The sequence below is a fragment of the Pteronotus mesoamericanus genome, unplaced genomic scaffold (assembly GCF_021234165.1).
Source record: "Pteronotus mesoamericanus isolate MK-2021 breed Mesoamerican mustached bat unplaced genomic scaffold, CSHL_Meso_final scaffold_54, whole genome shotgun sequence".
In the NCBI taxonomy this organism is placed as follows: Eukaryota; Metazoa; Chordata; class Mammalia; order Chiroptera; family Mormoopidae; genus Pteronotus; species Pteronotus mesoamericanus.
This window is the reverse complement of record NW_026555321.1, coordinates 62,761,144-62,776,642: the sequence shown is the minus strand read 5'-3', so window position 1 is coordinate 62,776,642 and position 15,499 is coordinate 62,761,144. Positions and strand designations below refer to the sequence as shown.

The window sequence follows — 15,499 nt, the reverse complement described above, 5'->3', positions numbered from 1 at the left end:
TTTTTCAGATAAATTCTTAATCTCTTGCTCTTCCTCTTCTCCTTCTGGCACCCCTGTGATTTGGATGTTGGATCATTTAAAGTTGTCCCAGAGATTCTTAAGCCTCTCCTCATTTTTTTGAATTCTTGTTTCTTCATTCTTTTTTCGGTTGAATGTTTATCTCTTCCTTCTGCTTCAAATTGTTGATATGAGTCCTGGTTTCCTTCCCTTTACTGTTGGTTCCCTGTATATTTTTCTTTGTTTCACTTTGCACAGCCTTCGCTTTTTCCTCTATTTTGTGACCAAACTCAACCAATTCAGTGGGCATCCAGATTACCAGTGTTTTGAACTGTGCACCTGATAAGTTGGCTACCTGTTCATCGCTTAGTTCTATTTTTGGAGCTTTGATCTCTTCTTTCATTTGGGCCATATTTCTTTATCTCGGCATGCCCGTGATGTTGGAAGGGGAGGAGCCTTAGGTATTCGCCAGGGCAGGGCAACACAGGTCACTGAGTTGTGACTTTGTCTGTGGGTGAGGGGTCTGAGAGGGAACAATGCTGCTTGCTTGGCTCTTGGCCGGCTTTCAGTCACTTCCCCCACTACCCACGAGCAAATTGGGCCCTTCTTGTGCTGATTCCCAGGTGGGTGGGTCTGTGTACATTCTAGGACCTCATGGTCCTCTCCAACGGACTCTCCTGTGAGGCTGGGAGTTTCTCCTGCCCCGCAGCCCCCGCAGGTTTTTACCTCCAGGGGTTTTGAAGCTTTCTTTTCTTGCACTGGAACCCAGGACTGGGTGGTCTGTCTCACTCCCGAGCTGTTCCTCTGGTTCATCCACATGCAAATGTGGGACCACGGGATCTGCCAGCCATAGCCTTGCTGTACAGCCTCTCCACCCTGGCTGCCAGTCTCTGCCCCTCTTACCAGTCTGGATGAATGTTTCTTCTCTAACTCCTTGGTTGTTGGACTTCCATACAGATCGATTTTCTGGCAGGCTGGTTATTTTTTGTTTTTAAATTTGTTGTTGTCCTTCTTTCAGTTGTTCGAGGATCAAAGTCTATCTACCTAAGAAAAGGGATATCAGGATTTATTGTCAGGAAGGAAACCATGTAAAGTTTAGTCAAGCTGAGGGAACCATTAAGGCCCTTGGGAATAACTCATTAATAGTCTTTCAAAATTGGATTATTTTTTCTTATTTTCTCATTTAAATATAGTTTTGTCTGTGTCCTTCTTCTGTCATTGCAAAATGACATAAACCCTGCCTATCAAATTGCCAGCCTCAATGCTTCAATTTCTTCTATAGCCAGTGTTACAGCATCTTACCTTTGGTGTCCATTTACGGCACTCTCTGTTTTTCCCAAAGTGACTGCCAGTACTCAAACACTCATCAACTTTTGCTGACTGTTGCATTTTTTTCTTCAACTTTATTGGGCTCTGTTTTACAGAACTTTCAAGAGTACAATTCAGTGACTTAGTAATTTTACCAAGTAGTGTAACTATCACCACAAGTCAGTTAGGATATTTTCACCCCCCAGTCATCATCAAGTGTTTCCACTGCTTGCTGCTCCTTTGTTCCCTAATTTACCTTCCTCTTGGAAGACAGATTTGCACTAATAACACTTTGGAGGTCCAGACTTAGGAACCAAACAGAACAGGCTCATGTACTACTAGAGACCTAGTCTCAAATTTACCAGTTGCACAAAATTTGGAAAGGACCTTATAAAATTTATTAAAATGGGGGAAATTAGCCCTTTAAGTTAAAACAATATCTCAGTAATTTTTAAATTGTTTATATTGAATTTATATTGAATTTGTGGTGACCTCAACAATCCAGGGCACTTTGTGCGCACAACTTGGAAATCATTTTCTCCAGGAATGAGTTTAGGTAAGTGATGTGTTAATCTATGTAAATTTCCTGATGCTCACTTATGTTCTTGTTAACAATACCAGTCATAATAAGTTGCTTCTTTCTAGATGGCATTATTGAGTGAAATTCAGATTACATACAGGTGTTGTAGAATTTTTAAAAATATACTTGATACTGGTATGCAAAAGCAATGGTTCTGGGATACTATCTTGGCTCCAATGAATAAATGTGACTGTTTTTGTATCAGTATTCTTTCCAACCATCTACTAAGTACAATTTAGCTAGTAATTAAGCCATCATGTCAAAAAACTTAATTGCCAACTCAACCAGTTTTCAGAGTTACATTAATGATAATAGCTATGCAGCAAACAGAATTTTATAAAAATGTTTTGAACATAAATTCCGATAATTGTAACTTGTTTTCCAGATCATATGTAGCTTTTGAAATAGAAATGAGATGTGCATAAAGAAACAAAGTCCACCATGAAGACTGAAATTTAAAATCACATTCTCACCTTTTATGGCTTTTTTAGAGCCTGAGGCATTTTCCCTTACACAGAGTATGACCTATCTCTTCTTGTTTCTTTTTCATTTTATTGATTGATTGATTTTAGAGAGTGTGGAAGAGAGGGAGAGAAAAAGACATTGATTTGTTATTCCCCTTATTTATGCAGTTATGACCAGGGATCAAACCTACAACTTTTGTGTATTAGGATGATGCTCTAACCAGCTGAGCTACCTGGCCAGGGCACCTATCACTTTCACATCTTCCAGTTTGATCATTATTGTTCAGCTCCAACAATGACACTAACTAAACCAACTAATTCATTCTTAATTTTAAAGTGGTCTGATTACAGAAGTAAGCCAAAGCATTTTTGATATGTCAAATTAGACTTTTTGTCTAAAGATACATTAGAGAATAGCCCAGGCTATAGAGTCAGAAAACCTTAAGTGGGAATTTTAACTCTCGCACTTATTAACTGTGTGACTATGGACATCTTACTGGATGGATGTATGCTTCAATTTCTCCATCTGTAAAGTAATAAACAAGCCTATCCCAGAAGATGTTACGAGGCCTAAAGATAGTGAGTTTTGCACAGTCATCATTTTATATGCACTTGCTAACTTGCAGCCATAATAAACTTTTTTATCTGTTGAAATCCATAATTTATTATTTTCTTCTAGAAAATTCTCAGACCCCACATTTAACTTTAGTTGCATGGGGCTGTGCTGCAGAATGTCACAAGGAGGTTTCTTTTAACCTCTCTTTGGATTCAATAATCACTTCAACTCTATGAAAATAACTTGAAACTCAGACATTTATTTTTTAGTTTCACAATTCATGAATATAGTCAGCAAATATTTAACCTGCATGTAAGACTCTGATTTAAGTACCAGGAATACAAAGATAAATAAAAATGTTTCTGCCCCAAAGAAGTTTTACTAGTAGACACACAAAATACATACACATCTATACAATAAAAAGTAAGAGTGAAAGTAGGAAAAAGATTATTCAGATTAAGAGATTGTTGTGAAGTTAAGAATAAACTAAAAACTGTTACTCATTTACAGTGGAAGTGAAATTAGATAGTTATTCATAAAAAAGAAAAGTTGCATTTTTCTTTTTAGTTGAACAAGATATTTACTGGACCAAACCTGTCTGTGAAACTGAACCAGCAGTTTAATAAAGATGCAGTTTAATAAATATGGGTGATTTTATTCATGGAACCTATTTGCTTAGTAGTATAGCATTTCCCATTGAGACAATGACACAAGTCAACCAATCCACATGTTACTATAGCAAAGGCTCACCATGTTTCTGTTAAATTTTTATGAATCAGTTACCATTGTAATTAAAGTTTTTTTCTCAAACCAGATAACATCTTCCATGCATTTAGCTCTCAAGTTAATGAATAGGTGAATGAGCATAAGTTACAGATTTTTTTTTGCAATGAATTACATTAAAACACCACTGCTTTTGAAATAAGCCATCAGAGAAATTACATGTAGGTTGTATATTTATATAAGAAAAAGGAGTAACTTGAAACACTATATGTGTCTAAACAGAAATTAAGGGGCCATCTCAAAGCCCAAGTTGTTTTTGGAATATATGATTCTTAATGACTAATAGTGGTGAATTATTTTGACATGGACAATTTATCTAGACAAGTAATCAATATAGATTCAACTAAAAAACTATTTAGGGCCTTTTATGGTAACATGTTTATTGGCCTTTATAGTTTAACATTTACCTCTGTTCATTTGAGCATACAGCAACTTTCTGAAAGATTTTTTTATGTTCATCTTTTAAAGAAGAAAAATACAGTTATTAGGACTAATAATTAACAAAACTATGTATCTCAAATTCTATATCCTATCTAATATTTTCTATTATCCCTTGTCTGTATAGCATTCAATGAAGGTTATAGAACACATCAAAATATGTCTTGAAAATTGACTTGTAGTTTTCATTTCACAAAAGACTGACACCTATGTTACCCGCTTTGCCTTAACAACAGCCTTGGAAGGCAATAGCTGAAGTTTCAGAGAAACTTCAACATTAATCAGAAAACAAAAGACAACAGTAGAACTATCTATAAGGGAATTTGATCTTAGCTTCAGTTGATCAAAAAGAGAGAGAGTTCATTCAGCTAGTAAGATCAGAAAAATTAGCTTGAACCCCAGAGATAACTAAAACAATTCATACTCAAAGCAGAATGAGGACTATGTGTCTTTAAGGTCTGGTCCCAATAGGTTCTTTGAAAATCTGCTATGCTGCTTTGGCTAGATATTCTTCTAGAGGAAAAAAATTAAGAAGGAACATTGCTTTCAACTTCAAAAAATGACGGTTCTCAGAAAAATATTTCTGAAACTACTAGAAAAAAATTGGGTATGATAGACCAAATGAATTTCCAATATAGGATCAACTTTAAGCAAGAGTCCATTTGTGTGTTATTAACAACAACAACAACAAATAAAAACTCCACAATGACCTAAAATTAAGAAAGTTGGGCTTTGGGAAGAGTTATAAGATTTGGAACAGTTTTCAATTTACAGGTTGACCCTTGAACAAACCACCCACCACCCACCACGCAGTCAAAAATCCACATGTAACTTTTGACTCATCAAAAACTTAACTATAGCCCTGACTGAGTGATTCAGTTAGTTGGAGCATTGTCCTGTTCACTAAAAGGTTGCAGGTTTCATCCCCAGTCAGGGTACATGCCTACATTGTGGGTTCGGTCCCCAGGTGGGGTATGTGCAGAAGGCAACCGATTATTATTTCTCTCTCACATCACTGTTTCTCTCTCTCTCCTTCTCTCTCTCTCTCTCCTTCTCTCTCTCTCTCTCTCTCTCTCTCTCTCTCAAATCAATAAAGATATCCTTGGGTGAGGATTACAAAAAAACTTAAACTACAGTAATAACCTACTGTTGACTTAAATCTTACAATAATGTAAATGGTTGATTAACATATATTTTGCATGTTATATGTATTATATACAGTATATAATTATATTGTATAAGTATATTGTATTATTACAATAAAATAAGCTAAAAATGTTAAGAAAAATCATAAGAAAGATAAAGTGCATTTGCAGTACTGTGTTTATTGGGAAAAAAATCCACCTATAAGTGGACCTACACATTTCAAACACATGTTGTTCAAGGTTCAACTGTATGTAATAATAATTGTCCAATCCCAAACCTCCACATCTCTCTTTCTTAAAATATCAACCCCAGGACTTGAGAGCCAGGGCATTTGAACAAGCAGCATGATCACCTAGAGTGGCTAGAAATGAGGGGGTCAGGTGATGGGAACAAAAAACACTCTTAGGAGAACAAGAGTGCAGGACCAAACCAGGTTATCCAAACCATTGTGCAGTCCAAAGGACCAACAGCAACAGAGGCAACAGGATAGAGCAAAAGGTGTGATTAACAGCAGAGGATTACAAAGTTCTCAGTGCTCAGACCGGTCTACCCATCACAGCTTTTTCTCAGTGGGTGCTGGTCATGGGTGTGTAGGTTGGCCAGCTGAAGTTAAAAGTCTACAATTGTAGGGGGCATTGATATGTGGAAGGGAGACGAGATGAATGAAACCTAGCCATTTTCTCTGGGAGATTTTGTTTGTTTACTTGTTTTTTTATTAAAATATATTTGACATATAACATCATGTAAATTTAAGATGTACATATTAATTGGATAAATTTATACATTGTAATGTGATTGCTGTTACATCATTCATTAACACCTCTATCAGATTATGCAGTGATTCTTTCCTTTTTTTAATTTAATCTTGATTATATTTTTCTCCATTACCATTTAGTTCCCTTATAGTCCCCTTATACTCTCCACCCCCCAGCAATCACCACACTGTTGTGCATGTCCATAAGTCCTTTTGCTTTTTTGCTCAAATCCTCTACCCCTTATCCCCCGCAACTAGCTATTATCTGCTCTCTTTCTTTTTAGAGGTTAGAATAATTAAGGTCTAGTCTCTTTGCAAGGTAGATGACTGTAATAAATATTGTCTACATTCACTATACTGTGCATTAGGTCTCTAGGGCCCATTTACTTCTAGTTGCAAATTTGTAACCTTAAACAACATCTGTACTATCTTCTCCCCCATCCCCCAGCCCCTGGAAACTGCCACTTTACTCTCTGTTTTTACAAGTTTGTCATTTTAGATTCCACACATAAGTAATACACAGTACTTGTCTTTCTCTTCCTGACTCGCCTCACTTAGCATAACATGCTCCAGATCAATAGCAGTTAAATTCAGGATATTTGGGGGTCTATATCTTTTGCCTAATTTGCCTTTTTTAAAAATCTAACAGGATCATCTTCTCTAGATTAAATCATTTTTTTAACTTCCTATTTCCCTATTTAATTTGGATAATAATTTTGTAATTTTAGAAAAAAATCTTGGTTAAGTTTTACAATAACCACTTTAGAAGACTTTGCTTCCTTGTTTTGAGCACTTATTGTTTGCAAATCACTATACTAGGCACTTTGATTTACTACTCTAACCTCTGAAAGTTATGCAGTAATGATCCTAATTGTAAGGAAGGGAAAAGTTAGGCTCATGGAAGGTTCACATTTCACTGCACAACATCACAAAGATCGAAAAGGAGGTAGTTCAATGTTGAACCCAGGCCACCTAACACCAGAATTTTATTTTCAGCCATTGCAGTGACCAACATCTGCCAACAGAATTTAGACTAAAATTTCAAAGGATTGTCCACATAGACATGTTATCTGAGAGATAACATACCTGCCTTTGTGATTTCTTTTTCTCAGTGAGTTTTTGTCCGTTTCACTTAGTTCTGAACTTGTCACTGAGCTTTCTCATCCTCTTTTCTTGAATGAACAAGTTCTGTGTTTTACCTTATTTTTTTTCCCTCCTCTCTTTTTTTGGTGTATTTTTCTCCTCAAAGAGAACATTCTTATTAGAAAGGACTATATCAAGGGTGGGGCAAAAATATGTTTACAGTTGTTTGTATGGAAAATAATACAATAATTAATAAATAATCATATGAGAATAAACTAAACCTACTTTTTCCCCATCCTGTATAGTCAGAAAGATCAATTATTTATGCAAATCTTTACTTCTTTATCTATTAGTATCATCTCCATTTTTTCTAATCCCATTAAAAAATAATTAAGCATACATGTGAAACAGATATATATAATATATATGACTAAATAAATTTAACTAAAATATAATATACCCTTTACAGTACACAGAGTTTACTCTCTTGTAGCCTGATTTTTTTTTCATGATTTATCCAAATGGATCATGAGCAACCCAAGGTAGTAGTCATTTGCTTTTTCCCCCCACCAGAAGCTCAGAAGAAGCAATTGGAAGAAAGTGTAGAGCTGATCCAAGATGAATGTGTGTCAGAGAATGCAGATCACTCTACAGAGGAGCCTGCTGAAGGAGGGCCAGACGCCGATGGAGAAGAGATGACTGATGGGATAGAGGAGGACTTCGATGAAGATGGGGGTCATGAGCTGGTAGGAACAAAATATTTGGTGTCCACACCCTCTGGGAATAACACAAGCATGTCAGCAGCTTATTCATTTTAGAAGAAAGATTAAATATTTGGGACTAGTTTCTTCTATGAATTTATTTAAGGCAACATCAGTACAGTGCTTTGCACATAGTAAGTGCTCAATACCTCTTTGCCAACTTAAATATAAGAGTAAATGAAAAATTGGAAATATTATATATGAGATTAGGTATACTTAAACTCCCAAGTGGAAGATTCTGCAAAACACGGTTTCCAGCATGCAGTCAGTCATGGGGGATAAAAGATACTGATTACCTGGTGGGCTGTCATACACTGTATTATACCTGCACATACACACTCTTCCTTCTGCCTTTAATACTCTCCCCACTCACTCTTTTGTCTAACTGGTTGACACATCCTGTCTCCTCAATACTATTGTCACTTGTCATCAGTTCATCCCTGAATAAGGTCCCCCACCTGTCCTGGTCACTTTGGGTTTGCTCCTCTCTTTAGACCACATTCTATACATATTACATCATATTTAACTGCTTTATTATAATTAGTGATATCCCTTCTTTCTGGCTCACTGGTTTGTGAATTTCTCAGAGCTAATTTTATTTGGTATTTTTCCTTATTGTGGTATTTAGCACATGTTAATGAATATTTCTTAAAGAAAGAGAGAAAAATGCTCTTAGCTCCCTCTTCATTTTTAAGCACATTTTATTGTGTATTATAATCAGATCATGTTCTAAATATTTTACTTCTGTATGCATGCCCACTGTGACTTAGAGGATTCGTATACAAAGCAGAGAAGCAAAGAACTTTCACTGTAACTTCACCAGGTCACTCAGGCAGCAGCCTGCATCTTGGAGGCACTGACAAGGAACAGGAGGAGACTTAAGCCAGCACATCCAAGTCCACACAACAGTATTGACTCTGTTGTGTTGCTCTTCAGTGCTTTTGCATTATTACCTCCCATGAGTGATGAAAATGCAAATGTAAAGTCACCTGAATTTAGTTAGCAAAGCTAGAACACTGAGTTATAAAACAAACTGGAAAATAAGCCTCTCTCTCACTCACAATAATTTTATAATTAAAAATTATAATTTTTAAGCCCAAACAGTACAGAGAAAACTGAAAGTCATGAGATCATAAGAAAATAAACTTCAGAGAATGCAGAACTAAAGTATGCCCAGATAAGTATGGCAGAGCCAATGACCTCAAATGCAGCGAGAAGGGCAATGTGGTCATTAGAAAATAGGCTGTAGACCTAAGGGCTTTTGAAATGTTAAAAGTATTGTAGTTAACGTGCAATTTCCAAAATGCTCTAATGATGTTAACAGGGAGATAATAAATCTGGAGTATAGATTCAAACAAAATATTTCCACCACCCCACAGTTTCTATATAGAGAGAAACAAAAGAGGAAGAAAACAAAAATGTTCTGAAATCCTTTGCATATGAGACATTCTAAAAGTAAGCCTTAAATACACACACACACACACACACACACACACACACACACACACACAAAGGAAAATGGGCTACTTTTTTGAGAAAATGCTAGAAGACAATAGAGTAATCTGGAGTGTTAATGAGTCAGATTTCAAAAGTCTAGGTATGAAATTTGTTGAAGAAATAAAGAAATTCTGCCAACAAATAGACCCTTTCCTAACAAAATAGAATAGATATACAATATTTTGAGTAAAAATTCAGATTCACATGCACATAGGTAGCACCAAAGTGACTACATTGTTTTTATTATATTTTATTGAGTATGCTATTACAGTTGTCCCAATTTTCTCCCTTTGCCCCACTCCTCCCAGCACCCCACACTCCTTCACATAATTCTCACGTCTTTGTTCATGTCCTTGGGGCATGCATATAAGTTCTTTGACTACTCCATTTCCTATACTGTACTTTAAATCTCGATGAATGTTCTGTAACTACTTATTTGTACTTCTTAATCCCCTCACCTCTTCAGTCATTCTGACAAACCACCTCCTACCTGTCAACCATCAAAATGCTCTCCATATCCATGATTCTATCTTTGTTCTGCTTGTTTGCTTAGTTTGTTTCTTAGATTCAGTTGTTAATAGATGTTTTATTGCCATTTTATTGTTCATAGTTTTGATCTTCTTTTTCTTAAATAAGTCCCTTTAACGTTTCATATAGTAATGGTTTGGTGATGATAAACTTCTTTAGATTTTTCTTGTCTGAGAACCTCTTTATCTGCCCTTCAATTCTAAATGATAGATTTGCTGGGTAGAGCAATTTTGGCTGTAGGTCCCTGCTTTTCATGACTTTGAATATTTCTTGCCAATCCCTTCTAGCCTACAAAGTTTCTTTTGAGAAATCAGTCGACAGTCTTATGGGAACTCCCCTGTAGGAGCCCCCATAACTGCTTTTAAGATTCTCTCTTTATCTTTAATTTTGGTGTTTTAATTATGATGTGTCTTGGTGTGGAGCTCTTTGCATCCATCTTATTTGGAATTCTCTGTATTCCCTGAACTTGCATGTCTATTTGCTTCACCAAATTAGGGAAGTTTTCTCTAATTATTTTTCCACATAGATTCCCAATTCCTTGCTCTTTCTCTTCTCTTTTTGCATCCTTATGATGAGGATATTGATACACTTGAAATTGTCCCAGAGGTTTCTTACACTATCCTCATTTTTTTGGATTCTTTTTTTCCTTGCTATTCTGATTCATTGTTTTTTGCTTCCTTATTTTGGAATCATTGATTTGAATCTCAGCTTCATCCACCCTATTTTTGTTTCCCACTCTACTGTTTGGGTGAAGCCTCTAGGAATAACCAGTATGGGGCAAATCATGTGAGCCAGATAATGGAGTCTTGGATATGGTACCCACCTCCTGGATCTTTGGCTCTGTTGGGGGAGGGCTCAGAAAAAGAACCATGGCCTCTGCCCACAGTTCTGTCTGGGAGAAAGCTGTCCCTCAGCTCTTGCCCTGATGACAGACACTTAAGTTCCTTCCCACATGCCACTGGTGCCTTCAAGCTGCTACCCTAGTGCTATAGCTCAGAGGGAGTGATTCTGAGTAAGTTTGTGTGTGGACCCTTGAAGGGGAACTGTTTCGGAATCCAGCAGTATCTTCTACCAACTCAACTCAATCCCTGCTGTTTTTTACAGCCAAAAGTTATGGAGAATTTTCTTCCTGGCACTGGAACCCTGGGCTGGGTGTCCTAGTATGGGGCTGGGATCCCTTGATCCTGAGATATCCCTCCCAATTTTTATCCATCATAATCTTAGCATCTCCATCCCTCCTATCAATCTGGATGGATGTGGTTTCTTCTCCAATTTCAAATTTGTCAGACTTCATTCAACCTGATTTCTGATGGTTCTGAGTAACGGTTGTTCTGTAGTTTAGTTGTAATTTTGATGTCATTGTGTGAGGAGGCAAGCTGTGTTTACCTATGCCTCCATATTGACTGGAAGTGACTATAATGTTAATGTCAAAGAAAAATTGGACTATATGGAGTTAAACAGGCAGGAAGAGTTTAGTCAAGATTGGTAATAGAAACCAAGACTTGTAATGGAGCATCAAGGTTAAACTAAACTCCATTCAAATAAAATGCATCCATGTTTTAAGCACTGGGGTAAGCAGGGTGAAAAGGACTGCAAGATGTTAGAGGGAATGTGGTCACAGTGATTGGGCCATCTATGTTTGATAATTGTCATTTATCTAAATTGGGATCCTACTCTCCCAAAGAGACTTAGAGATAGGGAGCTTTATCTTCTTTTTTTGATTAAATTTATTGAGGTGACATTAGATAATAAGATTATATAAGTTTTCAGTCTATAATTCTATGATACATCATCTGTATATAGCATTGTATTCCCACCACCCAAAAATCAAACCTTTTTCCATCACCATATATTTGACCCCATTTAGCCTTTATTACCCCCATCTACCTTCCCTCTGGTAACCACTGTAAGTTGTCTGTTTGTTTGTCTTGTTTGTTTATTTGTTGCTTTGAGTTTTATATCCCACATACAAATGAAATCATATGGTTCTTAACTTTTTCTATCTGACTTATTTTGCTTAACATAACATTCCCAAGATCCATCCATGTAGTCGCAAATGTCAGTATTTCATTTTTTCTTGTGAGTGAGTAGTATTCCATTGTATACAGGATGGGGCAAAAGTAGGTTTTCAGCTTTTTATATGAAAAATAATACAGTAATAAATAATGATACAAGAATAAACTCTGCATTTTGTGTACCCACAACTGTAAATCTACTTTTGCCCCACCCTGTAGATGTAACACATTTTCTTTAGCCATTCACCTATCGAAGGATACTTTGACTGTTTCCATTTCTTGACCATCATGAATAATGCTTCAATGAACATATTCCAAAGGGATGGCTCCAGGTCCTTAAGAAAACAATATCTGGGTGGTAAAACTGGCAAGAGACAGGAAGAAGATTTACATCTGAAAGGGGCAGAAAAACAATTTACAGTTTCAAGTTCTCTAAAGTCAATGTCTGAGAAAATGGAGGTCGGAGGCCTATAACAGGAAGAAACTTGTCTAATGTTTAGTCACTCTGAGGATAACTTAAGGCCATCTTTGTTTTTAGAACAGAATCTCACACATTTTTATACAGCAGAGCAGAACAATTATTTCCCCAAAGACAAAAAAATGATGCTCACAATCATTTATACAACTCCTAAAACATCTCAGAACTACACTGTTCCATGTGTTGAATTAAAAACAAATATAGACTTAGTCAGAAGATGCTTTATTCAAAGGATTATTTCAACAGAGGATGGGACTCTTGCAATTCAGAGCCTTGGTATTAGTATATGAAAGCTTCTCAAGAGTTGGGCTAAAAAGGTTTTTTGTTATATAGAGAGGTGTAAACAAAGCTATAATGAACTGGGCATGGGGAAGTGGTGTGAATGGGTTTCATATCAGATAGTACATTATGTCATGTTTGACTCTGGTGCCAGCCTGTTTTTCTAGAAGGAGCCCTTCCAGAAGGCTATACATGGGCCCAGGCTGGCGGTGGGCCAAAGTTTGGAGTTCTGGATAGAAAGAAGCTGAACTAAAGATAGAAAAACAAACATTTTATTCTCATCGATTAGCAGGGATAAAACAGTTCAGCTAAGCTTTTATGTGACCAAGAATGAACATTTGGAGGTCTGTATCTAACCATGTGAGTCTTACCTGAGCCATATGGAGAAGGATGGTTCTTCATAGTAAACCATTTCCCAGAATAAAAAGCGTGGAATAGGAGTAGGGAGTAGGCCTTAATCAGATAAAATTAAACATTATCATATATCAGATTTATTTGGTCCACAATCTTGAAGCTGTTCTCTCTACACTATAAACACTGGAAAATCAGAAGTTAGAGGAAGGACCCAGATTTCACTAGGTCTCCAAAGATACACTCTAAGGAAAGGAGCAGGGGGAAATCGATGTCTTTGCCTTTTTTTCATGAAGAAAAGCCTTCTCATTTACCCTTAAAATTGCAGATGTCCTCTATATCTGTAAATCTGTTTCTATTTTGTTCATTGGTTTATTTTGTTTACTAGAGGGAAAAGGGGTAGGAGAGAGATAAAAGTGGGTAAATGGAAGATAAATATTGATGGAAGGAGGCTTGACTTAGGGTGGTGAACACACAATACAATACACAGATGATCTACTTTAGAGTTGTACACCTGAAACCTATATAATTTTATTAACCAAATCACCCTAATTAATTCAATAAAATATTTTCTTTTAAAAATGTGAATATATAAGTTTAAAAATTCATTTCTAAGAAGAGCTATTTGGGTTTTAGATTCAGATGGACAAGTCTTTTAATAGCTGTAAGATCTTGAGGCAAATCACTGAGTCTCTGAAGCTCACTTCCACACATGTTAAAGGAACTTTTTGCAGGTTATTATAAGAGGATTAAATAAGATCATGTTTATAAAAGTCTTTACTATAAGTTTATGTGAATGGCAAACAATCTATTCCCTCAAGTAACAAAATTTAGTGGTATAAATTTTGCCATTTGTAGAAAATTTTAATAACTTGGAAAGGAAAAAAAATTAAATAATTTAGTTATACTATTTATACATGTCCTTGTTAAGTTCATTGTCTTAAAATTTCAGCATATTCTATTAGCAATGTTATCTCACATCTCAATATACTCTTCTGAGATAATCTCCATTAACCTGAAGCACAGGGGTTTGTAGGCTAACAGAACCATTTGAAACCTCTGAGAAAAGTAACACTGATTTCAGTTTATAGGAATACTTCAGGAAGAAATGAACTGGTCAAGAAAATGTAAAAGAGGAGACATAATTATCCCACTTAGAGAGAAGAACTTGTCTATCATTTATTTCACCATACATAATCAGACTTACTAAAGTCCAGCTTTTTGTGTTTTAGTCTTTGGGTATCACTCAGTTCTCAGTCCTCACCATCCACCCTCACCATTGTAATGTGGATTCTCTCACATTGATCTGAACCCTGAGACTAGATTATTGACGGGGAGGGATTCCCATCCAACTGATCAAACACATACACATTTTATAATAAATTCTATGGGGCAGAGCTATCATATTCTGGCTGCCCAGGAGATAACTGCCATTTTTCCCTTAAGGATGATGAAGATACTAGATACTAAATTGTAACATGCAGTTTTTAAAATAACCCACACATACGGTTTATTTAGAATGCCTATTTTTGTGCAGGTGGATGAACCTTAGTTCTGGTATTTTCTAGACAAGCAACATTAAATAAATAAACTCTTCTCAGATTCTGAGAAACAAAAACATCTTTCTTTTCTTGTAAGTTATCCCCAAATCCCAAAGGGCAAGACTTGTTGGACAGAGGGTACTGGTGATATTAAAGAGTTTTATGAAACAGAAACAATTTAACCTAGATATTTGTTTTTCCATTCATGCCATTTTTATTCAAGCAACTAACAAATACTTATTATATGATCACTCAGACATCACTCTAAGCAATAGTGAAAGGTAGTGGATAAAAAAGAAAAATCCTATTTTGGGGATAGAGGGTGCTTCATTCTCAGGTGGAAGCTTATATTCTAGGTAGAGAATTACCTTCTAAAACCTAGTCTTGAATCTGAACAAATTCCATAAAACTAGTACAATGACTGGGTATTAGTTTCATTTTTACTTGATTGTTCATTGTTTTTTTTTCAAATACATTTGTCTCTGCCTTCCCCCTACAACTTTCCCTTGCCCCCCCCCAATCCTTCCCCTTTGGTTTTGTCCATGAAACCTTGCTACACGTTCCCCGACCTTCCCTTTCCCTTTGTTTTTCCCCGTCACCTCCTCCCTCCATCTCTCTTGTCTCTGTTGGTTTCTTTTCATTCCAGTGTTGTGGGTCTTATTTTCCTTGCATCTTTGTATTGTTGGTTAGGTTCCACTTATAGGTGAGATCATACTGTATTTGTCTTTCGTCCCCTGGCTTATTTCACTTAGCATAATGCTCTCTAGTTCCATCCATGCTGTCGAGAAGTTTAGTAGTTCTTTTTTTCTTTCTGCTGCATAGTATTCCAGTGTGTAAATGTACCATAATTTTTTGATCCAATCATCTACTGATGGGAATTTAGGTTGCTTCCAACACTCAGCTATTGTAAATTGTGCTGCTATGAACATTGGGGTGCATA

The 15,499-nt window shown here is 36.3% G+C and overlaps 1 protein-coding gene across 1 annotated transcript in view; it reads left to right on the top strand.

The window, feature by feature from the left end:
* RALYL (RALY RNA binding protein like) overlaps positions 1–15,499 on the top strand; it is a 427,107-nt gene that overhangs the window by 387,634 nt on the left and 23,974 nt on the right. Inside the window, exon 7 of the mRNA XM_054595861.1 lies at positions 7,683–7,855. Within this exon, the coding sequence (XP_054451836.1) occupies positions 7,683–7,855 (173 nt within the window). The remainder of the gene's footprint in view (positions 1–7,682; positions 7,856–15,499) is intronic.